Source organism: Python bivittatus, unplaced genomic scaffold (genome assembly GCF_059951505.1).
Source record: "Python bivittatus isolate LINGU-HERP-01145 unplaced genomic scaffold, Pbiv_v1 ctg000610_np1212, whole genome shotgun sequence".
In the NCBI taxonomy this organism is placed as follows: Eukaryota; Metazoa; Chordata; class Lepidosauria; order Squamata; family Pythonidae; genus Python; species Python bivittatus.
Genome location: NW_028277088.1, coordinates 9890344 through 9917128, shown reverse-complemented (window position 1 = coordinate 9917128; position 26785 = coordinate 9890344). Strand labels below are relative to the sequence as shown.

Genomic DNA, 26785 nt, shown 5'->3' with positions numbered 1-26785 from the left:
ATGAGCTTGGTTGTTTGTTTGCAGACATTTCATTATTTGGCTAAGTAACATCATCAGTGCTAATGAGTGTGGGGTTTGCTCCTGTTTATATATAGTAGCTTGCCTTGCTAGTGTTGGTGGGGGAGTAAGCAGGGATTAACACCAGACAAACAAGCAGAAAACAATACCCTAATCAAGGAACTACCAAGGAGAAAACCACACCCCCACCAACACTGGCAGGGCAAGCTGCTGTATATAAACAGGGAGCAAAGCAAACACTTACTAGCACTGATTATGTTACCTAGTCGGGTAAATGAAACATCTGCAAACAAACAGCCAAGCTCAGAGAACACCAAGGACTCCACAATTCAACCCTGAGCTACATATATTCTCTTCTATTGAAAGAATTATGTATCTCCTTGATGATTTAAATCACCTTTACTGGGTTAACTTTCCACTTCTACCTCTAAATTCAGATTATGTGATAGCTGTGGTTCACATGCTATGCTGTACTACAACTTAGCCTTCCAAATTTTAGCAATATTGGGACATATGAACACAGCCTGTGGAATTAGTTTTTCTGTTGCATGAAGATGAACTTGAAGCAATCACAAACTATGACTAAATTAATCATAGTTACATGATTGTGCAAGCATAGTCAGTATTAGTAGGGAGTTCCAAATTCCTTTCTGTAGCCACGTGGATTATCAGATATCTGCATGCTTGTGGGCAGACAAGCTCAATTCTGCTCTCACCCTTATAGTAACTTCCTTTTTTATATATATTTTTCTAGGCTATAGACAGTATTCACCAAGTAGGGGTTTACTGCCTAGCCTTGGTACCAGCAAACACACTCCCAAAGACTCCTCTGGGTGGAATCCACTTATCAGAAACGAAGCAGCTCTTCCTTGAAGGAGCACTGCATCCCTGTAACGTACTGATGTGTCCACATACCTGTGTAACAAACCTACCTAAACCAAGACAGAAACAACCAGGTAAGTCTAATGGCTGCCTCTTGGTTGTGACCACCTGATAAGAACAACTAGGCTGCCTCATAATTCAAGACCTGTTTGGCTGGATGTTCTGTGTGTTGGCTAGTTTTTGACTTAATCATTGGAATATTGGTTTGCTTTAGGTATTTGTTTTTTGTGGTTAATTTATATACCATCATTCTGTTTGAAAAGGACCCTCAAGGCAGCTTATAACAAAGAAAAATACATAAGTAGAAATTAAAACAGAATCAAATCATTCACCAAGAAAGGTCTGGCAAAAGTAAGGCATTGTTACAGATTTCTTAAAGGCAGGGCATTGTTGCAGCCCCAAAGGCCAACATTCCATAGTTTGGGATTGATGCAGGAGGAGGCCCAGATTAGGGACCCTCTGAGAGTTGGGGCATCTTCAGAAGAGCTTCTCCTGCAGATCTTAAAGTTCACACAGGTTGGTAAGTAGAGAAGACATCCCTCAGATAGTAAGACCTAAGCTGTATTAACATCAGTATTCTAAATTGTGCCTGGAAAGCAAGTAGAGATCTTTCGGTATGATCCCTGTATCTTGCACCACTTTTATATACAAGAGAATGGGCTCCATTTCCAAGAAAATTACTCTTAACCAGTTCATAGTGCAAACTGTTGGTCCTTTTCTATGAATCTGCTACACGTTTTGTTTGCGTTGCAGAAAGGCTCTGGAGGGATGAGAATTCTGCTGGCTCCCTTCCACCTACTGAGGAAATCTGAAAAAGCGTGTTTTATTGATTATCTCAGATTGTCTAGGTTCAGCTAATCTCCCCTGCTCCTCAAATGCTAGATGATATTACCAAAGTATAGTAAGAGGAGATAAAAGTCCCTGCTGACCAGCGCTGTCTCATTTCCTCTCACGATTTCAAAGAACAAGTTTTGGAAATCAGAGCTACAAGGTCTGAGCTGTAGAAATCTGAAATCCAGTAATTTAATTTTGTTGTGGGCAGCCCCTGTTACTGCAGCCAAAATGGCAGATATGCCATAGGATTTTGTATGAGATAGTTTCACTCTAAATGAGGAAGCACAGTAATACGAATTTTAGTCGCTTTGTGTGAGATGGGTGGCTATATATATATATAATGAATTTTGCACTGGAAAGGAGGTTTTTAAATTTTTTATCGTCTTCCTGATGTACTATAGAAATTGGTCCTGCCTCTGTGATGGTGGGGAATCTGGTCTCTGGAAAAAGGATTGCGCAGGCAAGCGGCAGAGATTTGGGACAAATAGAAGATAATGATCAAGCTAGAAAGGTAAAGTGCTAAACCTTCCATAGACATAGCAGATAAAGAGCATACTTATCACAGATTTCTTTCCATTCAGGACTGGGAATATGAGAGTCCATATACTCAGATATACATATCAAGAGATGCATTTTCTGTTGCCAATAGGTTACATCAAGACCATATGTAACCTATGTCATATGGTAGTTACAAATCTGATGCAAAGAAGCTATTTTTGTCTTATATAATTCTGCATATATATGTATGCATGTTTCAATTTGGTACATCTTATGTATAGTTGTCTAATGTAAAATTGGCCAGATTAGCAATGTGCAGATTTAACACAAAAAAATTCTTGGATATTGTTCCTGATCATATCAGTGCAAACAGACAGTTCTACCAAGTTTGCAGACCATTTCAATCTATTTAGAACAACAATGAATTAATTGAATTATCTGTTGATTAATTGAGAACAAACAAAAGTTCAGCAGTTTATTTTATGTTACTGATTTTTAAAGGCTGGTGTTTTCAGATTTTTACCCTCAACGTCCTTAAATGTATTCCTTCACAGTAATAAGATCAAGATGGCAGCAGTTTGACAGTTTAGAAAAGAGATAACTCTTTCTAGGAGCTAAAAAGTGTGTAAAGAAGTAATTGTATTTTCTCTCTCTTTCTTGTTTGTCTTGTTCCCTCCACCAGTTCCTATTCCTCTCAGAAGTCTTACAGTGGAGGGCACAGACAACTCCTGACCATGTGCTTTATACACTACTAAACTGTAGGGTAAGGATATCTGTTGGCTGTGTGTACTGGAGAAATCTGCCATCTCTATCCTTTTTTGCTTCTTGTTTTGTTTTCATGTTTTAAATCATTTGTAAATCACCCAGAGTCGCTGGGAATCTGGCAGCATATAAATTTAATTAATAATAATGAATCAACTTACAACTCAGAACTATTAAATATAAAACCAAGTTTGAAGTGACAAAGGTATATTCTACAATCATCTAGTCCTTTCAGAAGACCATAAAGACCCATCAAGGATTCGGGATAGGGTCGCTGGAGTGCCCCACTGGCTGCTGGATGTTGTGGAATGATTGGGTTGATCGCTGGGTTTGCCATTTTTTTTCTAGTTTGTTTTTTGAGGCATGTCTTTTTTATTATGTTGCTTTTATTCTGTTTAGGGTCTTGTGAACTGCCTAGAGTCGCTCTGGAGTCAGGTGGCTCCAAATTGAATTAAATAAACAAGTATATATTAGTCTAGAACATGGACTTGTACAAACTTTATCCATAGATGGTGGAGCTTGGAATGCAATCTGACATATTGTCTCTATGCGACATTGAAAGTTTTGTACTTTTGGAAAATCTCAAGCTGTTTGGCTTTTCTTTTTAAGGCCAGTGTTGAAGATGCTTCAGACTACTTCACCATTTGAAAAGGGTGATTGCCAATAAGCCAACACATTAGTTCTTCGCATTGTCTCCTTACTAAATTTCAGTTTGACTTTTTTTGGAAGAATTCTTCAGCAGTGGCAAGAATCTCCTGAAGAGTCGTAGTTCGCTTTGTGGTTAATCGGGCAAAAAGCTTTAAAATCTAGCTTTCAACTGACCTAATCAAGATATAGATTTTGCTTCCTTTATTTTTTTCCTGCTTAAAATGAAATGAATGTGTGGCATTTATATCACTGATCTAGTTTTGGAGGCTAAGGTCAGTAACTCAGTTAATGAATAAAAAGCTGCACATTTAAATTTTTCTTCTGTGTCTCTGCATTTTTTTCTTAATGAAGGGGACAATAGCAAACTCTCTCACCTGTGTCCAGTTACATAAACGAGCTGAAAAGATAGCAGTAATGTTGATGGAAAGGGGACACTTACAAGATGGCGACCATGTTGCTTTAGTCTACCCACCAGGTAAATTGTGCAAGTACACTTTTAGTAGCAACTCTGTAACAATTTTGCTGTCCTATATACAACCTTTGACTGACAGAGTATAGATAATGTTAGTTGGAAGGCTATAAACATTTTTGCTTCATGTATATGTCTTACTGGTTGCTATATACAGTGAATTTGTAGGATTATACCCCAAAGTTTCTCATTGCTCTTTCACAGCTGTGTTTCTTTCAGTGCATGGGCTGTTAGACCAACTGTTCCCATAGCTCTCAGTGGGATTTAGGCATGCCTAACCCTTTTATTTGCTCTTGTCCTTATTGATTTCAACCAATTATGCTTCAGTATGTGCCTAGAACCTCAGCCTATGTTGAACATGTAGTTGCTTAATGCTCCAACTTCCAGAATAGAATTGCTATGGAACTGTGAAGAAAGAATCCCATTATCTCACAAGCATGAGGGATATAGAGCTGAATTTCATGTACAGGTTTATTCAGTATACAATGGAGAGTTGGAGAAACAAATTTCACCTCCAGCATCTAAATAAAATTCACAATTGTATGAGAAATCTGCTCATCTAGAACCAAATGCATTCAAAACATTTCAGTAGAAGTAAACTGTACATGTCTCTCTCTTTCTCTCCCTCTCTCTCTCTCTCTCTCTCTCTTTCTCTCCCTCTCTCTCTCTCTCTTTAACAACACAATCTTATGCATGTCTGTTCAGAAGTCAGCCCCAGTGGGTTCAGTGGTCCTTACTCCTAGGTAAGTGGATATAAGATTGCAGCCTAAAAGCTCCATTTGAATGTAGGACTTCTGGCAGTTGTATTCCCAACACATCTGAACAGCATCGGCTTAGGGAAGGTAGATTTATGCTAACCCAACTGATGTCTTTAGAAATGATTCTCATTTTGTTTCCTCCCACACTCATAGTCAAATCTGTTTTTTTCATCCAGGCATAGATCTGATCGCTGCATTTTACGGATGTTTATATGCGGGCTGTGTACCAATAACAGTTCGGCCTCCCCATCCACAGAACATTGCAACGACCTTACCCACGGTGAAGATGATTGTGGAGGTCAGTGGGCCATTAGTAACAATTAACTTAGAGCATGCATGGATTGCCTTTTTCAGCCTGGAGTTGCACTTTTAGCCTCCAGGGGCCACAAGGAATAGATTTGCTGGTGCAGGGACCTAACGAGGGTTAAGAACTAAAACTTTTGGGCCCGGAAGGGAGTTGTTTCGAAGGTGGGTGCTATCATCAGTATAGCAGCTGCATTCTACATCATAGTAGAATATCTTGGGGGATGAGGATCTGTATTGTATGTCTTAACTTGAAAGTTTGGCATATGTGAGATGTTCTTTTTAAGCTGAAGATGTACTTTATAAAAAGTGAATATATACAGTCTTGTAATGTGAAGAGATTTAAATCTCTTTTCTTCCTCTCTCTTTTTCTGCTGAAATTCCCAGGTGAGTCGCTCTGCCTGTTTAATGACAACACAATTAATATGTAAATTGTTACGGTCTCGAGAGGCAGCAGCAGCAGTGGATGTCAGAACATGGCCGCCAATATTAGACACAGGTATTTTGTTTTTCCCCTTCATTCTGTTATGAATTTTTGCATCTTTCAGAATGCTACAAGAACCGTGTCTCCATTTTTCTCCATAGATGATTTGCCAAAGAAACGGCCTCCTCAGATCTTCAAACCTTCTAATCCTGACATGCTAGCTTATCTCGATTTCAGTGTATCTACAACTGGAATGTTAGCAGGGGTGAAGGTAAGAATTACACACTCACACTGGATAAGATAGGATAAGTCAGGATCCACGTATGGATAAGATAAGATATGGAGAACAACATAGGAAAAAAGTCACTTGTTTTTACTTAATTGTCGCTTCCATGATATATTATTTTTAAGGAAAAAAATCCCCTTGGTCAATTTTTCTGTAGCTTGCATGGGAGGTACCTAATTTTGTGGCCTTAGGATAAAACGAAGATAGCAAGAGCTTGTTTTGAGTTCTCATTTTTCACATGGTACAACACCCTTTAACTGGCATTAGTGGGAGAGTTTTACTTTCTCCATGCCAAGCATGTGGTCTTTCACTGACCCATGTCTGCCCTCCATAGTACATCTCTATTTTTACCATCCTCTTCAGGGTAGCACATAATTCCCAGCAGTTCCAGATTATAACCTAGAAATCAAATGGACAATAACTCACTCTCTGTTGTTTTTTTCTATGCCAAGTTGACTGATTGTTCTCCTTTGAAAACATATTAATTTTAATTATGTAGAAAGGATTCTATGTGCATTTGTTTCCAGGAGATGGAAATGGGGTGGGGGGGAGAAGGGTTGGGGGATGATTATTTTTGTTCGTTCTGTTACTAACTTAAGATCTGGCAATGCTTCAGAAGCAAACCCACAGAATGGCATAATTTATCATTTTGATTACTGCCCTGTTTTCTTCTTCCAGATGTCTCATGCAGCCACTAGTGCCTTTTGTCGTTCTATTAAGCTGCAGTGTGAACTCTATCCTTCTAGAGAAGTTGCCATCTGTTTGGATCCCTATTGTGGACTTGGGTTTGTCCTTTGGTGCCTCTGTAGGTAGGTTTTCCCGATGGGAACTGTCAGGCATCTCTCTTGGAAATGGCAGGATGTTACTGTTGGACTCTGTGTGTATATATATATATATGGAGGGTGGGGATGAAGTGTGCCACATCCTAGGAAAATGATCAACAGGTATATCAGAGCAAAGAGAGTGGATTAAGGCTGCTAGGTTTAAGTTTGAAGACAAACATATTACTCCTAGAGGCAAAATGTAGAGGATAAATGGAATTAGAGTCATAACATCTTATTACATTTGAGCAAGTGGGTATTTGGGCTATATACGACAAAATATTACAATGTAGAGCAATCCTCTTTAGAGTTTAAGCTAGCCATTTGTTTCTTCGAGCTATTCCATGCTGCCACTTACTCTCACTGGAGTGCTTTTAATGGAATATCACATCCATACTTTTTTTTATCACAGTTCTTGGCATTTCTCCAAATTGGCTAATATCTCCCTTTGAGTAATGCTGCTTTGGCTACATAGACATTAAATGAGTGTGCTATTAGTATATACCAAAGTGGGAAACATAAGCCCATAATGTTTGTTGCTACCAAAAGGATGTGAAGTGGGGGAGGCTAGTAAGGTAATCATGTCTACCGAGAGGAAGAAGACAGGAAAATCAGGACCTTCAGCCCACTTTCTCTTGGTGTGCAGGATTTCGATTCATCCTCCTCCCAATTTCCTAAATATTTTAAGCCAGTTTGAAACTTAACATAAAATGTCCTTTTGTTTCCTGCCAAACTTGTTCACTAGTGTTTCAAAAGTGTTTTCTGAAAAAAAATCAGATATTATTTCTGTTAGGAATTTCTAAGATTTTTCTTATCACAGAAACTACATTCCCAATTTTTAATATACAGAAACAGGGACATGCAAACCATTCATGGTTGGCTATTACAGACCCTTGGTAACTTAGCATATATTGTAGAATAGAATCCTCAACTCTATACTTCGTTGCACAGGCAATAGAACATATAGAGTTGATGCAACTTGATTTCATAGGTTACAGCTCTCTTAAACTTCTGATGAACCTCTTGATCATGTAACAAACTTGAAGTAAATTTAAATTGGTGTTTTTAAAAACGGGTACCAGATTGGGGCAGTGTTGTTTTTATTCCGGTTTGGGATCATTGCCATCAGTCACTGCTACAGGAATATAAAAAGGGATTGAACCCTAGATACCCAGGGTTTGCAATCTGAGCACAAGCAGCCAAATATACACCTATATATAATATAATAATAAAATAAAACCATCTGTTTATCCCTGTTATAGATGCTATGAAGTTGTGCTGGCCTGCTCCATTGTGATGTCCCAGAATGCAGCATTCTGAGACTTCCAAACTGCTAAGGAAAACCCCTTGGAGCATGGAGCCAGCCCCTTGGTAAGTCACGGCTGTATTGCGTGGTTTTGCAAAGTTTTGTTTTTGTTTTTATTTTATGTCCCAAAGGGTATAAAATAATAATGAAAAGAAACCTTGCAAAGCAGAGCAATAGACCTCTATCAAAAATTCTCCAGATTCCTATCAATTGGCCACCCACTCCAGCAGGATTTCCTGGGGATCTTTGTCAAAGATTGATGCATTCTGGGCAGAACAACAGTTGTCAGGCCAACGTGAGTTCATGGATACTAGTCTCTCTAAATCTTTTAGCTGTTTGTGCCAAATGCGTAGTGCTGGGCTTCATTGTGATGTCATATTTTTTTTCCTTGCCATGTTTTGGGTTTGGGAGGATTTTTTGGCAGCTCATCTCTTAATATTTTTATTCTAGCAGCTGTTCAGTTCGGTGTTGATTCTGAAGTCTTGAGCACCTAGCAAAGACCTTTTTGTTTTGTTTTGTTTTTTAATTTGGCCAAGTTTTATTTCTTTTATGTGGAGCCTGAGGTGTTATAACTTACTGATACTCTTGTTTCTGTGTGTAATTGTGAACTGCCTAGATAGTCTTTAAACTAAAAAGTTGAAATATTCTTCTGGATAAACAATTCTGTCATTGCCACCTAGAGTCACTTGTATAGTGAGATGGGCGGCATATATAAATTTGAAAAATAAATAAAATTAATTAATTACTTTTGCAAACTACCTAGAGGTATAAGGGTTGCAAGCTTGGTGCAAGAGCACTGTTCTTCATGCAGAAGATCCAGGTCCTTTACTAGCAATTCCACATTGACCTGGGAAGGATTCCTAAAAAGGTACTTCTGCTCAGCATAGAAAATACTGAATCCATGGGCTTCCCCACTTCCAAGGTTAGCAAAGGCTGGTACTGTTCCTAAACTCTACCTGAACTTATCTTAATAAACCAGAGCCATTTTGATCAAGTTACATACAAACTTGCCTTGACAGAAAATAGGTTCACACCTCACACTAAGTCTTAGCATTGTTTGATTTTGACTAGGTGGAATGTGTGAATCCAGCCCTTGTGGCATATGCAACAAACAGTGGTCAAGATAAATCATGGCTTAAGCATTGCCTAGCCAGAGTAGGTTTCAGCCACGTATGCAAACTGATCATTAGATCATTCGCATTTAAATTCCACTGAAAGTATGAGTTTATAACATGAGATGATTTGAAGCTGTGTTTGTATTGTTTAAATACTGCATTTCTGCAAATATCACCAAGAGGGAGGATGTATAACAAATTAAAAAATAGTAATTCACAGAAAAAAAATAATAAACCAATAAAACAAGATTAAAGATTCCCTTTAAAGTGGTGTGTTTCAAACAGAGTCTAGATAGGTGTTGGGGATGCTTTTAACTGAATTTCTGCAAAGAGCAGGAGATTCTTTCAGTGGCTTAAAAGGTGTCTTCCAGTTCTGTCATTCTGTGAAAAAGTATATATGCAAATCTCCCATCTAGAAGGCAACATCATCTTATTTGATCTTGAAAAGCCAACCAGGGCCAGACCCAAATAATAATTAAATTGCAAACTATGGCTGGTGTGGGTCTTCCGGGCTGTGTGGCCGTGTTCTGGAAGTTTTGTTTCCTAACGTTTCGCCAGCACCTGTGACCGGCATCTTCAGAGAGCAGGAGCACAGACAGGAGCAGTTCTCTCTGTGCCCACTCTGCCATGTGCCATGCTCTGTGGGCACAGAGAGAACTGCTCCTGTCTGTGCTCCTGCACTCTGAAGATGCCGGTCACACGTGCTGGCGAAACGTTAGGAAACAAAACTTCCAGAACACGGCCACACAGCCCGGAAGACCCACGCCAGCCATCGTATGCCGGCCGTGAAAGCCTTCGACAATACAAATTGCAAACTATCAGGAAATCTCAGAGTTGTATATGATAACATTCCAGAAAAAGGAAGTGGCAAATGATTTGCAAGCTATCTCCCAGTGATCAAACATGGGATCTTTTGTATGCAAAGTGAGGTACCTTGCCAACTTTAGCGTCCCTTCCTATAAAGTTACCTGTGAATCATCTCACAAGGTGAGAAACCTGGTCGACTGAACCACTTGCTCAGTCGATCCTTGTTTTGTTCCAAATCCCAGAGGCACAGGGAAAAAGAATCTTGTAGCTTGCAAAAGCCTATTTCCTCAAGCGAGTATCCTTGACAGCAGGAGTAATTCATCACAGGGAACTTGCCATCTTCATGCTACTATTAAAAAACTATCTGGCGTAGGCAGAATAAAATTCAAACCACTGAGTCTCTCTCCACATAAACTGATTTAAAGCTAGCTCATTTTGTCTTTTTCTTCTGGAATATACATTTGTTGCTGCTGTTTTGATTTCTAAGATTTATGAGCTACGGGGAAACTGTGGCCCTCTGGTAGTTGCTGCATGTTAGTACTCAGTATCCCTGATCATTGGCTATGCTTAATGGAGCAATTGGAAGCCAACTGAGCAACATCTGGAGGGCTTCAGGTTGTCCATTCCTAAGCTAAAAGCTCTCAGGGAGAGCTGTCTCCTTCCTGAAGTTTGAGAAATAACTTCCTTTTCAATTTGCCGTCTTCTGGTCTCTCAAGACAGATTTCTCGTCATGGGATTAACCAATCTTGTATCTTTACAGCGTTTATTCAGGACACCAGTCTATTTTAATTCCTCCCTCAGAATTGGAAACTACACCTGCTCTTTGGCTTCTGGCTGTGAGCCAGTACAAAGTGAGAGATACCTTTTGTTCCTACTCAGTTATGGAGCTTTGCACCAAGGGCCTTGGCTCACAAACAGAATCTCTGAAGGTGAGGAATCCTTGTTCTCTCCCTTTTCTTCCTCCCTCCAGCCTTTTTTGCCTGAACTTCTCCTCCCCACTTGATATCACTGTTTAGATTGTTGATAAGTATTTGTCATTTTGAATTTGGAACACATTCATTGAGAAGAAACAAATCAAGGAGTGAGCTGCACCTTCAGTTGAGCAGGTGGAATTTCACTTTCCAGGAACATTCTCACCTGCTGTTTCTTGGTTATTTTTGGAGCGCAGGGCTGCAAAGAAAATGATGCTTCACCTTTGTGTCTGTAGTTTGCTATTCAGGGTACATTCATATAAACCTCATACTTGTTTTTTTCTATTACATATCACTAGAAGCCTGCCTAGCCTTCACAGGACCACCTGTAGACATCTGTGACTTTTCAGACCACTAGATTTCTTCCTTGTGAAGGTGGGGAGACTGGTGCCTTTAGGGGCAGAAATCCAATCCCCACTCAGCAAAATGAGCAGGCATCACACATAGCCATAATGTGGTTTGATTTGTTTAGGCTTGGTGAGTTGTGTGAACCCAAACATTATAGTTTGCAAGCCATGAACATACCGTTTAAGACAGCCTAGTGTTGGATGGATGAATTTCAACTCTTAAGAGTTCTCAGTAATAACTATGCTGGCTGGGGAATTCTGGGAGTTGAAAGTTACCCTCCTGGAAGTCGTCAAAGTTGGGAAACACTGGGTTAAGAACATTGCGTGAATTTAGCCAATTGTGATACATTGAGTAAAACTAGTTAAATAGCTTAGCAGGGTATGTGAGCTCAGGCACTTTCAATTTCTTGAAGACTCTTTTTAGGTTTTGTTGCATGTAAGGAGCTTTTTAAGCCAGTCTGTCCCTTTCCCCTCACTTTTCCAAGAGATGGGATTCAGGATAGCTAACAAAAAGTTGCATTATAAGTATTACCACATCCTATATCTGTTCAAAACAGGCTCATAGTTTAAGAGCTGAATTTGTGTGGCTTCTAGAAACTAAGTAAAAATAATAAACCCTCTCCACTCCCTAATGCAGAATTCTAGGTAGGTTAGACTTCAGTTCCCATCATTCCTAGCTAACTACTACAGAAAGTAGTCCAAAAAAATCTAGAGGAACCACATTGGCAAAAACATCGATGATGTCTGTTGTGACGATGTTCCCATTTACTCCAAAATGGATTTTTTATAGCCCAAAGTTCATTACTGCTTCTGATGTCTTTGCTATTTCAATTCTGAAATAAAAGAAAGGAAAGGCATTGTTATAGATTTGGATTTCTGCTTTGTCCCATATGTTGTAGTAAGATATATTTGCTTCTAAAAGAATGGTTGAATGAATGGCACTTTGTTGGATGCTCTTTTTTAACCTCAGAGGGCAGGTGGTTCAAAAATTATTATAACAATCTATCTAAATATCAATACTACCCTGGGATGACCTGAGTTTGTGCCTTGTTTCCAGGCAAGGGGGCTGGACCTGTCAAGGGTGCGGACGTGTGTGGTTGTGGCAGAAGAACGGCCCCGAATAGCTCTGACGCAATCTTTTTCAAAGCTTTTCAAAGATCTGGGCCTCCATCCCAGGGCTGTCAGCACATCCTTTGGCTGCAGAGTTAACCTGGCTATATGTTTGCAGGTAAGGCTTTCTCCCATGTTGGCAGAAATTGTAAAAGCAGTTCTTCCTCAAAGGAAAAGAATCAGGTTTCACTCAAGGTGGCTATTACTTTCTTAATTGTTGCATGTAGGGATAGGTGTTCCTCTTTCATACTGCAAACATACACCTTTTCTGTTTTTGTTAATGAGCTTTTTCCATAATTCTTTCATGTTACATTTATAGCATTTATTCTGCCCTCAGTGCGAAAAGCAATGCAGTGAAAGTCTGCATGAAAGTTCCTTAATTTGTAACTTGTAAAAATCAACCCAAATCTTTATGCACAGTACATCAGAATCTTATTTTTTTTCTTGTGAGTAGAATAAGGACTTGAATGTATGTAGTGCCTTAAAACCACTTTAGTGTTACTCAGTTATTGTGGCTAGTGTCAGAAATGGGTTAAATGTCCATATCTACTTGCCCCAATCTGATGCCTGCCTGATTCCCTGAGCTCCCAGAGTTCCTAGCCATTATGGTCTTTGAAGTCCAACCTTATTGGAACTCTCAAGTTTATATTGTTCTGGAAAAAATGACAATTTAGCCAGAATACTTAGCATTAATAATAGTGTTTTAGAAACTAAAATGTTATTTGCATATCACAGTAGTAAAGCTTATAAGCATTTTATTAGTATTAGAATCTTATAAAATAGGCTTGTGTTATTTTTTCCTCTATGCATATCTGAAGGTGAACCTCATCCATTTCAAATAAAAATTTATTTGGGTGGAAAAATATGATCTTTTCCTGCTCCCTATTCCAGTCCTGTTTTTTGATGGTTCCCATCTTCCCATTTCATGTTAGTTTCACATTATAAATGCGACGTACTTCTTGGATTTTTTTCTGGTAATTCCTTAGTATTTACTTTACGTTTATAACTATGTCCATTTGTTTTATGTCACTTGTTGGACTTCTTTTCTTTGTAACTTTAGTTTCAGGTTTCCAACAGCCACATCACTTGGAGAAAGCACATGGCTTGATCCTTCCCCCCGCAGTATGATTTCAGGATGTATATGGGCACCGTTGGGCAACAGTTCCCTGGCCTTGATATGGGAAAATATTTATTCAGCCAAAAGGGGGGAGGGGTTGCAAAGTGGGCAGAGATTCAAATGTGCCATTGGCCACATGTTTTACACTACTTCCCTGCATGCATTCTAAGATTCTGCAGTCTTCTAACTTTCACAGTCAGATTTTCTTTTCCCTACTTCCTTTGTTGGATAGAGGCAGATTGTATTGCACTCAGTTCTAAACCTTAGTGCCCCCACTCCATGACATAAAGGGGAACAGTAATAAAATCTCTTACAGATGCTGCCATTCTGATCGCACAGTGGCTTCTTGCCAGTGATGCCATTGTGCCGAAGCAACATCCTAAATGGACGTGAAGTCTGCTAGCCTCAGAAAAGCATCAGAAGCATTCAAGTTGCAGAGTCAATCAAGGACACAAACTGCCTGTTTTACTTAAGTCATAGAGTTTATTCTCATTCCAGGTTTCATGATAATACGTTGTACACCACCCAAGGGCTTCAACTTGGGGCAGGTTACAAACATTATAAATAAAATAAAGACTACTCAAGACCTACAAGCTTGCATGGATGCATGCATGCGTAGATACATACCTACATTATACAAATCAGTCTTTCTAAAGAAGTAGCAGCATTAACATTGTGGATACATTGTGCTATATTTTCATTTGTTAGTGAGAAAGGAGGTTGTGCTATGGTGCTCATCAGATATATTTTTAATGGATTATTTATTTAACTATTTATGGGGGGGGTTAATTGTTGATGGGGTTTCTGATTTTAATTGTGAGCCACCCAGAGTCTCCCACTGGAGGGAGATGGGCGGCATACAAACTTAATAATAAATAAATAAATATACCTGCAAAATCTGATGTTTCTCGCCATATCTTGGTATTCGTTTAAGTATTTATTTTAATGTCACTGTTAGAAAAAATCCTTTCTTTGAAAGGCAATGACAGCTGGGATGAATTGGCCTTATTAGCTGGTTAGTGGCCCATACATCTTGAAGCTGAGGAGGTTTTGCTATGGAAATAACATAACAGTCATTTTCCATCAGAAATATTAATATGGCAAAGTGTATAAACTTTCTGTGGAGATAATATACAGCTGGAGAAATCCACTACCCTATGGCAATGTGCCAAAATTATAATAAATAACTTACTAAAGCTATCAAAAGAAACTTGCAACCATCAGTCTCTTTGAGGAGTATTGATCATTGCCTAGGCTGCTCAATAGATCATGAGCATTGGCTATGAACAATGTCCTAGATTACATTGATTGTTCCAGACTGACTTTCTTTGTGCATATCAAATGTATGCATTAAGATTGTTAACTGTTCCACATTCAGAAAGTCCCAAAGTACTACTCTCTTGTACCTGAAGGGTTTCTAGGGACCCATGCAGGACTAATGTTCGAGATAATTGAGAGAATTGTTTCAATTTCACTTAATTTAAAATTTCAGGAAAGTAAACCTCCAGAAGTTGCTTTGAACTCAGCTTTATAAATGGACAAACATACATATGTTAAATAAATAAATACTTTGTTTACATCATCTGCTCACAATTAGGTTACTGTCTTATATCCAGGATTTAATGGATATCCATTTAAGGATATCCTGCCTACCTATCTGTTTCAGTGTTGATTTTGAAAACATTACAACCTTGCATATATTTACTGGGTTGGATTCAGAGGAAGTAAGCTAAACTTATTTCTCATTGAAATCAATGAATTATGCTGTAAGATTGACTTGCCCTATTAGTTTCAGTAGAATCAAAATGCAGTTGATTATTTGGATCCAATCCATCATATTCAATCCTTGACAAAATGTATATCCTAAGAAAAGTTTTGATGATATGCAATGTGGTGCATGTTTGTAGAGAGGATGCCTTTCACAAAAGTCTACAGATCCTTGCCTGTTTAAAATTTCACTTTAAACTTGCTTCAATGCCAACTTGATCTTCATCTTAATTGTTCAGATGGAGTTGTCCTTGTGATTGAGAAGAATCAAATAATTCATCCATGCAGAATTCTGAGAATGTTGTTACTTGCAGGCATGGCTTGCTATGCTACTTGAGGGTTATGGGATTTGTACCCCAGCATACCTGGAGAATATTTGTCTACTGTTGACCTAAAGTCTAGAACAACAGGCAACTAGATGTTTTCTAGATGCATGTTTTCCACAAGGATCAGATCCTAGGTCTTAGAAGTTTATTTCCTGAATTTAGTAGTTCGTAGTTACTACTAACATATATCTTTTCTGCATTCTACTGTGTTTTATGACACCTAGATCCTGGATCTTCTGGCAGGAAGATCTTTGTTGGATGAAAAACTTAGTGTAGTGGGAGATCATTTATTTTCTTTCTTTGAAAATTATTCAGCCTAATCAATTTAGCCCTCACTTTTACTTTAGCCCACTTTGCCCTGGGGCTGAATTAATAATAGAACTTGAGACTGCATTGTATTCAATTGCTTGGGACTTAGCCCTTCAGAACGCAGCAGGACCTACTGAATAAACGTTGTAGGATTGTGCTGTAGATATATTGGTTCATACAGTAGCACTGCAAAAGGCAGAAATGGCAAATTTACTGTAGAGAGTAAGAAAGATGACCTTGACAGATATATGCAGGCTCTGTTTGCCTTAAAAATATTTTTTAAGCCCACAACAAGATAGCATTTGGAAGCTGCTCAGGCAGATGCCACCCTAATCTGCTGAAGTATAAGTAAGAGGAAGTACAACACAATCAGACTTACAAGATTCTGTTGTTATAGTCACGCTCAATAAAAGTAGTTTTAGACTTCCTGTGGAGTTGATTTCATGATCTAGTAGTGTACCTAGTGGGACTGACACAATGAAGCAGAAGATATTGGTGAAGTTCAGGATGTACCATTTCTGCCCTTGGAAGCAGCTTCCTTATAACTAAAATTACTTAGCAGATTTACACTTTAGTTTGGGGAATGGAGAACTCCCTGGCTCAGTTTCATTCAGGGAGACAAACGTGTGTATGATGGGGGGCAGGTGTCATGATAGAATGATACATCATGGAGTTGAACATTCCTCAGAAGTGGGTGACTTGTCCCGCCCCTTACCCACAAATGCACTTTTCAGGTTTAACAATGAAATGTTCCTTTTCATTTTTATCTTTTGAAAAAGGTATGGCAATTACAGGAATGTTAAAGTATAGTGCAACGTGTTTCATTTGAAAAATAGAGTGCCACACAATGTCCTCAAACAGTAGTATCTATAATGTCTCTTAAATTATACCTTGTAGACATTTTGTAGAATGTCTACAAAATAATTTGTTAAAAATAGGAAAATCTACGTACTTCTGCCTGTCCTGCTTGCTCTACTAAAATGGACACTTCCATCTTATTTATCCATGTATTTATTTTCATTTTAGAAATTTAAACGATAGAATGTCTATGGTTTATAAATTCTTATATTGGGCGTGGTTTTTCCTTTTATTTTAGTCCACTCTTTTTGCATAATTCTCTTTATTTTCCATTTCTTTTTCAATTATTATTACCTTTATTATTTTTTTCATGTGTTACTGTCTTTCCTTCTCCCCATCTCCCCCTATTCCTGCCGCTGCAGCCGCACGGGCTGGGGAAACTGGGCGAGCAGGTAGGGAATTTATGTGTTCCCTAAAATATCCACCTGGCAGTGGACAGACTAGATAGAATCCGGAGACCTCTGAGTGGGGACATGCATGTGATTTGTGTGATTACGTGCAACAGCCAGGAGTGCCCTTGACTGGGAAATGTCAAGGGAAGAAAATTTTGTGTAAAGAAATGAAATATTTCATAGCTGTGATCCAGATATAGTCTTCATCAAAAGTTAACCAACACTTTATTAACGTGATTGGGAATATGTTTTAAAAAACAGCACCCAGGTTGATCCCTGATGTACAAACTGTCACAAATTAATTTTATAACCTGCTTCTGGTTAATCATGCAAACAAATCCTAAGGTAATATTTATAGACTGATTCTCTCCCACTCCCCCACTTTTTCATTAATGGTAATGGGCTTCTCCGCTCTCGGCACTAGTCTGTTACGCTGCTGCTGAGTATATTAGTACATTGAGAGCTGAGCCCCTGTATGCCAACACAAGAATACAATGTGTTGACATTATGCCAAGTTGCCTGGTGATGCCCCTTCTGCACTTTTTTCTTGCTCTCCTGGTGATGGGATGCTGGTAAATGTTTAGCACATGTTACTTCTTTTAGATGCCTCCTGCTTTCCTTAGCATAAAGCCTGCTTTTTTTAAGGAGTGCCAAGAAATAAAGTGCCAAAAAGCAGCCTGGAAACCCAAGAGGAATCCAGTGTCCATTCTTTTTCAACCTCATGCTGTGCCAGTTTGCCCTATTTTTGTAGATGTCCCAATAGTTCTTCATTCGTTTCTTTGTTGTCCAACTTTCCTTCAGGAGCTCAAGGCAGTATATATAACACCCTGTCCAATTTTTCCCCACCTTCATAATTGAGCTGAGAAAGAGTGACTGGGCTAAAGTCATCCAGGGAGCATCTGTGGCTGAGAGCAAACTTGAACCTGGATCTCCCCAATTCTTGTCCAACACTTTAACCACTACACTAAACCTTATTTTGGCCTTTTGGCCATAAATAAATTGAAACTACACCAAACCAGCTCTCATTAAACATGTGCTGGCATAATAGCTGTCCCCCCTTTAGACATATCCAGATTTGGGTTGTCCATCAAGAGAATATACACTGTAAAATGAACCAATTATTCCTCTCTAGCTAATATGCCTATAGAATGTGCCTTTCTGCAAATGCACATTTTTGGCACATTGCACAGGACAGGTTGGGCACTTTAAGTCTTAAAGCATCTCCAAACATGTGAAGTGGCTTTGCAGCGCCGGTGTTGCAACAGAACCTGAAGGCGATTAGAAAGCAGTGTGGTTTAATACATCTGGTTTCTAATCCAAATAATCTGTCCTGGATTGCACTGTATGGTACTTAGCCCAATGCACCATGTCTTAGTTTTTTTTTGTTTTTGTTTTAATTGCACTGAGGTGCAAGTCTCTCTTGGGCTACTTCACATGATATACTAAGCCAATTTGTTCATTTAGCCTTCAGTGTGAACTCAATCTCTGTGGTTTGTAAACCATGTTTTTTGACTTGGTGTGATATATGATCCCAATCAATAAACCATGGTTTAGTGTAGGGTGTGAACCCAGTCTTAGCATAGAAAGAAGAAAGCTTCTCTAAAGAGCATAAGTACGTGGACATAGTAAGAATTACTGTATTGTGGGTGAAATGGCCAGGGGATGTGAAGGCAAACCATGAACAAATTAATGCACTGCTTTTTAAAATACAATATATTTTTAAAATAGCAGAATAACTGCTTATGGTTCCTCAGTCTGTATGTGTTAATATCATATCTCTTGCCTGAGAACATTGTCAACTTTAAATAAAACTTTTGCATAAGTGTCTCAGAAAAGTTAATCACCTGCCTGAGCCTTTACAGGCTGTGTTGTCTTCAGCCAATTCCCTTTCTTTTAGAATTTGCCAAACCTGGGAACCTTTCATTGTTTTTCCATTGAGACTCATTTTCAGGAAGATGACCAACTAGAAATTAGGTTTGCAATCAACAGTTAATGAAGAAGCCAAAGAAGAGATGATTAGATTTCCACATACATATGCATACAGACAATACTAATGTGTTCTATGTTTTTTTACCATGACAGTATAACAGATTTTCGGTTTGAAATTGTAACAATAAATAACACGTAGAGAGACCTATTTATTCAGAAGCTAACTAACAGTTTTCTTTTACAGGGAACATCTGGGCCAGATCCGACCACTGTGTATGTTGATATGAGGGCCCTCAGACACGACAGGTACAATTTTTATTTTAATTTTGCCAAATTCATAACTGGAAGGTACAAGTGGACTTTGAGAGAGGAAGATAAAAATGCCTGTCACATCGTTTTGGTCACATCAAAAAAATAGAAAGGAGATAGATGGGTGGGTAGGTAGGTAGGTCAATTTTTTTTACTTTCTGCTGTTTTTTTTAATACTCCCAGATTTCTTTTCACCTATTTCTTCTAAGCAATTTCTATATAGATTTGTATATTCAAACTTATCAAAGTTAAACTATCAAGAAGCAAAGGGCAGAAATAATTTAAATACTAACAAATAAAATTACTGTATATTAAGCACATTGAATATAAAACATATTCACATGAGTTATCCACACAGAAAAGACTAAGTAAAAAGATGAGTCCTTGGTAAATGCCTAAAATATCAGGTGGAGGAGAGCGTTTCTGCAAAGAAAATCCACTTGTAAGTAATTCCAGATGGTAACCTGTAAATTCCAGCAGAAGCAGCAAAATCTCCCTTTTATCATTGGAGAAATCAGCCAGGGCTATATCAGAAAACATCCACATTTTATAGTCCAAATGAGAAAATCAAGGCAGTAGGCAGATACTAAAACCTAAATATTAATTAAAAAGAAAACCATTCTGTAAAAAGAATGGAGTATGCCTTTTAATCTGAAGAGAAATTAATGCAATCAAATTCATCCATGTCTTTTTCATATACTTTTTTTGCAGCATGTTTATGTTTTATATACGTTTATATATTAGAATAACTAACCAAACAGAAACCTAAATTTAAAAGCAATTTGTTTTGCATTCTACCCCTTTCACCTATTCTGCAATCAGATGCAGTCAGTCCCTGGATTTACATGTCATGCTAATTCATGATGTGGTTTGTCTAGTTTTGGTTTAATATATTGTGTAAAGCTGGACAGTTGTGATTAATTCAACAAGACATGGTTAAACATGTTATATGAACCCAGGCCATGGTGGCAGCTACAGACACTTTTAGGGTAGGGAATTCCACGTACAGCATGTACAACTGTAGATTGGTGATATCAATTATTTTCCTTTAGCAGGAATGTGTGAAATCTGTTGATCTCTGAACAGAATTTTCCAGGTACTTCTGTTTCATTCTAGACCACTTGGAACATCTTCCTGAACCATTATTCTGGGGGCAGTTTAGCAGTTTCCAGAAATGGTGCAGCTTCCAGACCTGCCTGCTTTGAACTGTTTCTAGTTTGAAAAATTTACTTCTGGAAACTTGCTGAAATACCCCTGGAAGAGCATAATCTGGGTGGTGGTTCAACATGGCCTTGAAAGAAATATGTATTTGGGGGAGAAATATAATCTATCATATCACTGCCACCACCCAAAATCATAAATTTAAAATTCTTATACTGAAGCTATCTCCTCTTTTACTGGGTCTTTTCTTGATAATTTACAATGTTTGGTATGCTGTGTGGTAGGATTATTATACTCTGTCTCTCATTTACTTAGAGAACTAGTTGATTATTAACAATCAATACTTTATTTGGCAGTAATTTTATGAATTGGCATATAGAAGTTGCTTTATATGCAGGTACATGAAAAAAATTCTTCTGGAGTGCCTAATCATGGACGTCCAGGGATATCTGACAGAAGGGTGGGTCAAAAAAGCCAGGATGAGTGCTGCAATTACATGATTGAAGCCATGTTCTTTTTACATGTGACACATGTAAAAAAAAAGGGGGGGTGACTTCAATTGTATGGAGCTGTCTTGATCCTTTTGACCCTGTAGACAACCCCATCAGTCCTTTTCTTTCCTCCAGTGGTCAGTTCCCTCCACTAAGTTCCCATAGGTTTCTTCCTACCTTTCTTAAATGGAAGGGTCCCATTAACCCTTTTCTTGCAAAAATGCAACAGTTAACCATTTCATCACAGTTTTCATTCAGTACTATAAATTACTTTGCATGACTTGATAGTTTGATTGAACTGGAAAAATCTTCCTCAGTGGTCTTAAAGCTGGATTTCTTGTTATTGAAACAATTATATGAAGTATTTGAGTGCATGTTGTAATTAGTGATGGGTGAACTGTTTCCACCTGTTCAGTTTCAAATTGAGCTCTGCAAATGAATTGACTTCCCCCACAGTGGGAAATAAACCCAACTCCAGGATTCTAGTTCTTCCAGAGACAGTACCTAGGAACACAACAAATTATAACTGTCATGTAAAAGAACAAACCTTTTCCATTCCAATTCACACTTCAACCCTCCTGTGGGCTTCTTAGCAAATCTAGCCCTTTTCCTCAGCTGGGTGGTACTCAGCAGCTCCCAGGATTTTTGCTCTGGGACAGCCATTTTCTGTTTCTGATAATACACTGCTACCACTTCTTTTATTTTTGGATGGCGGCATCTGTCTCCCTGCTCTTTTAAGTTTAGAAGAAAGTAAGAAAAATGTCATAGCTTGATTGTCCACTATAATCATCCTGTATAAGAATCCACTAGCTCAGCCTGCAAGTGATATAGTGAATAAATTATTAATTGTCAATTAGGAAGTTAGTCCAGACATTATAGGATGGGAGCTGTGTTGGGCTATGGTGACACAAAATCAGGACTTCGGTAGCACCTTTTCTGACTAATAGATTTTATTAAAAGGCATAAGCTTTGGTGAAATGCAGCACATGAAAGCTTATGCCTTTTAATAAAAAGTGTTAGTTGGAAAAAGTGCTACCTGACTCCTGATTTTTTTTCCAAGTTAGTCCAAGTGGAAGAAGATCACTTTAATTTATATAAAATGTTAACATTTGCTCCACATAGCTACTGGGAAATGTTTCCATTGACAAAATCATTGGCCACCATCTTGACTTTTCTTGACCCCCCGCCCACCCTACAGACCCTGTATATACTCAACAGAAAATGTAATCTAATGCTTATGACAAATGACAATTCTTGTTCCAAGATAACTTCAATTGTAGGATTTTCTTTCAGTGCTAATCCTCTACTTTAGGCAGTCTCTCCCTTTTTCTTTCAGTCACACCAATTTGTTGTCCACCTCCCCTCTTGTTAAGGAAAAAGAAATGTACTGGGTAGTGGCTATTTCTTATCATGTATCACCTTTCCACCATCTCGTCCCATCTGGGTGGTTTTCTTCCATCATCTGAGACAAAGAACTCCTGGGGAAGTGGTTAAACATCGTGGTCAGTTTAAATTCAGGTTAGAAGATGGTGTCCACAAGAATTCCTATCTGGCAACAGTAGTTTAAAAAATTTGGATGCCCTGGAGATTCAGATGGTTTTCTTCTGGTTCTCAAGTTGCCATTCAATCCAAAGGATCCATTTCTTTCTCTTACCTCTTACCTATTTCCCATCATATGCAAAAGGCCAGACTCTTTGTGCCATGTTAACACTGAAAATAATAACTGGAAAACTGGAATGTGCAAAACAAATAACTAATTCTGTCACCTTTATTTATAAGGCAGCCTCTGGAAGCCACAGAAGCCTCATACACAATTTCAGAAAACAAGTATATGGCAGGTGATGATTGCAGTCCAGAGTTTGCTTGGAAGTATACTATTTTACACCCCCCCCTCCAAAAAAATAGTTGTCTCTCACAATAGAGAGCAGTGGGAGGGGTGGCCCAGAGCCACCTTACAGCATACTTTCATGGACATGGATTTCTTGACTGACCACACACATCATGGCAACCATTTTGTAAATAGGCAAGCACTAAATGAGAACATGAATGTCTCATGTTCCCCAACTGTCATATGGGCCCACCACTGCCAAGGGGTTGCCTACTTTTTCTGAATGTGAATAGCAACAAGGGCTTCCATTGTTTAGCTGGAAGGAGCTATCAAATTGTATCAGGGCAGAAGTTGTATCAGCAAGGCAGGGGTAGAGGAGATTTTGAATGTTATCAAAAAGCAGAAGAGTATTCATTGCTCATATTATTATTGTAATATTATATCATTAAAATAATAATAATATTTTATTCTCAGGGATGATGGGTGGAGGGTGCATGCTTTCAGGATTTTCTGCCTCATGTGCCAGAATAATTTGGCTGGCTTTTGAGTGCAAGGCACATTGACTCAGGTGAGAGAGATTTGCTGCTTCACTTCAGATTATAAAAGGTCTTGTGCAGAACCTGCATCTCAGTCAATTCCCATTTCCTAGCCCTGTCATGCCACATATTTACTGTGAATAATGAACTGTAGGAAGGGCGGTTTGCAAGAGAGGATCAGAAGATCAATTTATTTATTGCCAGTATTTCTGTGTTATTTTTTAGAGCCAAAAATGCTCCCCCAGTGATTGATATAGAAAGTTAAAACATCAAGAAATACGTAATTCTTGTTAGTGGATTCAAATTTCGTATTGTTTTGGTGTCCCTTTGAGGAAAAACAGTCAACTGAAACCTAGTGAAATAAGGTTACAGAACCTTTGCAGAGAGACTCCCTGGGGGATGTTAATCTGCACCTTCCTCTATATTACAGGTAGTCCTCAGGTTACGACCATTTGTTCAACAACCATTCAAAATTGCAACACTGAACAAGGGGGTTATGACAGGTCCCCAGAGTTCCAGCTGTTGCAGGATCCCCACGGTCACGTGATTGCAATCTGGGTGCTCACGATTATGACATTGAAGCAAGCCATGGTCACGATTGCGATTTCCCACATACTCTGCTGCCTTCCCACAAACAAAGTCAATGGGGAAGCCAGCAGGAAGTTGGAAGTTGCAATCATGCGAGATTCTTGCGTAATGACCCGCACGGTCCTCATTTAACAACAGCAACCGGGACTGCCAGAATTGCCATTGCTAAGGGATGTGGTCATGTGCCATCACACTTTATGACTGCATTGCTTAGTGACAGAGGTCCTGGTCCCAATTGCCATCGTAACCCGAGGACCACCTGTAATTTTAAAACCAAAAATGAATGTTTGCTTATCTTCATTCAGATTCATAGTAATTCAAAGATAAATAAGTATGTTGTCAAGAGTTCCCATTCTTCCAATTCGTTTGGTTAAAGAGAAAGGTTTACAAGTGGCTCATTAAAAGCAGGTATAATCAGTGGCTGTTTTAGCTTTTATTCAGCTCAAATTATGACCTCTTTAAAGAATTAGTTGCCGACTTGAGGAAAAACCAATATATTCTTCATGGTGCTGCAGACACTTTGAGTATTTTGGAATGCCCAAGTCTTTATTTTGATTCCTTTTTCATATTCCTTTTTTTTTTTTTGGTGCTTTGCATAATGTTACTTACCTTGAAACAGAATATCACAATGGCTACAGTATATATATGATCTCTTAGTTATTATCTGCTATTAGCCACTGTGGGATGTGGCCAGTTTTAAGAATGTTGGGTATGGTTCGCCTTCTGTAGGTGCATAGAGATCAATGAGTACATATGGAAGCTGCATATTCTCTCTGACCCTCTTTCTTTCTCTCTCTCTCTCTGTTTTAGTGAGGGGAGAGCTTCTCTCTCTGCCTGTTTTTTTTCCCTCCACCTATATAGCCTTTCCAAAGCCCACCCAACTTTCTGCCATTTCCAAGCCCTCTGCAGCTTAGCAGCCAAGATCCCCTTTTCTCTTATTTCCCTATGGTTCAGAGACAATGTGGGTAGGGAAATGAAGAAGACAGTGGTAGAAAGCTGGAGCTTTGCTTTGGAGTAAATCCAGCGACATAAGAATTTGTGTTTGGGAGGGGCAGAGGCCTCCAAGGATGAGGGACATTGCAAGGGGTACTGCTACCTCCCAGCACCAAAGATTGAGCAACTCTCCCTTGAATCCTTGTACTGACAAAGGGACTACAGTGGAAAGATATTTGCTGGTTGGGTAGTTGGAAAATCCTCTTTCAGGGGTGTCTGCAGGGCATCATAAAAACAGCCAAGATGGTGGCCGCGATGGTGTAGTCAAAGTTCCACCCATTTTCCCTGGATGTCCGCGCATAAAAAACCAGGTGGAGCTTTGATTGCACCATCAGCTGTCACCTTGACTTTTTTTTTACCATACCTTGCAGTCACCCTGTCTTAATTGATCTATTCCTGTAACTAATTACTAGATGTGACATTTGCAGCAGGAGGCTGAATTAATCACATTTCAGACATGCCTGCTTTTCTCTCTTGTTGGAGTTATTTGACCTGCCCACAGCATTATGAAAAGCACGTGGGTGTAAACTCAGACAGCTTCCAAAAATGTTTGGGAACATGCACATCAACCAGGGGAAATGGTGTATAAAAATAGCACAATATAAAAATAGGACAGGAAGTTCAGAAGAAGATGGGTAATTCTTTAATGCTAACAAATTGAAGCCAAGTTATATGGCTCTTTTGTTGATGGTTGCGTCTGAATTTTAGAATACCCCCCTCCTTAGTTCCAGCAAAATTTAACTTCTTCTACCTCTGTAGGACTTTTCTGAGCAAAAATGCAATACTGGGTTATTCTAGTATTTATATTTTTAAATATGTGCTCTTTTAAATGTGTGACATATACGGTCTACTATCTTTTACACTGTGTTTTCTTCTACTTAAATTTTGCCTGGGTATGTAGAGCAGGTGGTGAAACCAATAAATAAGAACAGCCAGGAATTGTTCATATTCTTGAATCAGAACTTTGCTCAATACATAAAGGAGGCGTTGATGCTTTTTTCAACTTTTCTGTTGGGCATACTTACTTATCTCTTCTGTTTATATGGCATACGTACACTCAGTGCCAATCACAAACATGGAATTGTTCATTGTAGAACAATATGAGCTTATTGATAATTCTTTGTTGGTGCAGATAGGCAAAACTGTTTTCCAATTCCACTAATAATCTATATGATGAACAAAATTGTGATAGCTTCCCAAATACTGCTCTGATTACTGATCATACACAGGGTTAAGCTCATTTTCCTTCTGTTCTGACCACTCTATTGCATGGCAGTTGGAAGCTGGGTACTTTTACCTTTGCTGTGTTAAACATTAAAGTTGTATATTTTCCAGTTGTGAAACAGTTTGCTGTAGTGACTCATATTCACTCATCTGTAATTTAGCTCATCGTTAATTTTGCAATCTTTAATCTGTTTCTTGAGGCACTGAATTTAGGAAGAGAAATGGGGACTAGTCAGTGTCTATAGTAGCCTTCTGCAGGGTCAAAACGACCATGTTGGAGAAAGCTTCTCTTTAGGATTTTTTTTTTAAAGTCTTGCAGAAAACCTCCTACATGCTCTTCTCATCCTTCTTTTACATCCTATTGAGTAGCTTTCACTTCTGATTTTAGTTAAACACCATTTCTCCTGCCATTCAGAATTAACTTTTTAAGCAAACCAACTTTCCAAAAACAACATTAGAAGTATGATGATAATCATACTTTGTCACTCTGGATGAGACAATAAATCCAAAGCAAGCATTCTGGACTCCTCCCCACTACACAGAAGGCAAGAGAATGCATGAACATGTTTGCTGAAGCCTCTTGCAGCTCATGTACATT

General features: G+C 38.7%; 1 protein-coding gene across 11 annotated transcripts in view; it reads left to right on the top strand.

Moving 5' to 3' along the window:
* The window catches only part of DIP2C (DIP2 acetate--CoA ligase C (putative)), a 280542-nt gene that overhangs the window by 238260 nt on the left and 15497 nt on the right, over positions 1-26785 (top strand). For 5 of the 11 annotated variants that reach the window (XM_088150265.1, XM_088150274.1, XM_088150266.1 and 2 more), the window contains 12 exons: positions 773-974; positions 2136-2245; positions 2915-2995; positions 3994-4117; positions 5046-5167; positions 5560-5671; positions 5758-5867; positions 6561-6691; positions 10692-10860; positions 12307-12477; positions 17099-17128; positions 19302-19363. In XM_088150265.1, coding sequence (XP_088006391.1) covers positions 773-974; positions 2136-2245; positions 2915-2995; positions 3994-4117; positions 5046-5167; positions 5560-5671; positions 5758-5867; positions 6561-6691; positions 10692-10860; positions 12307-12477; positions 17099-17128; positions 19302-19363 — 1424 coding nt within the window. The other 6 variants (XM_088150267.1, XM_088150268.1, XM_088150271.1 and 3 more) reach the window with 2 other exon arrangements.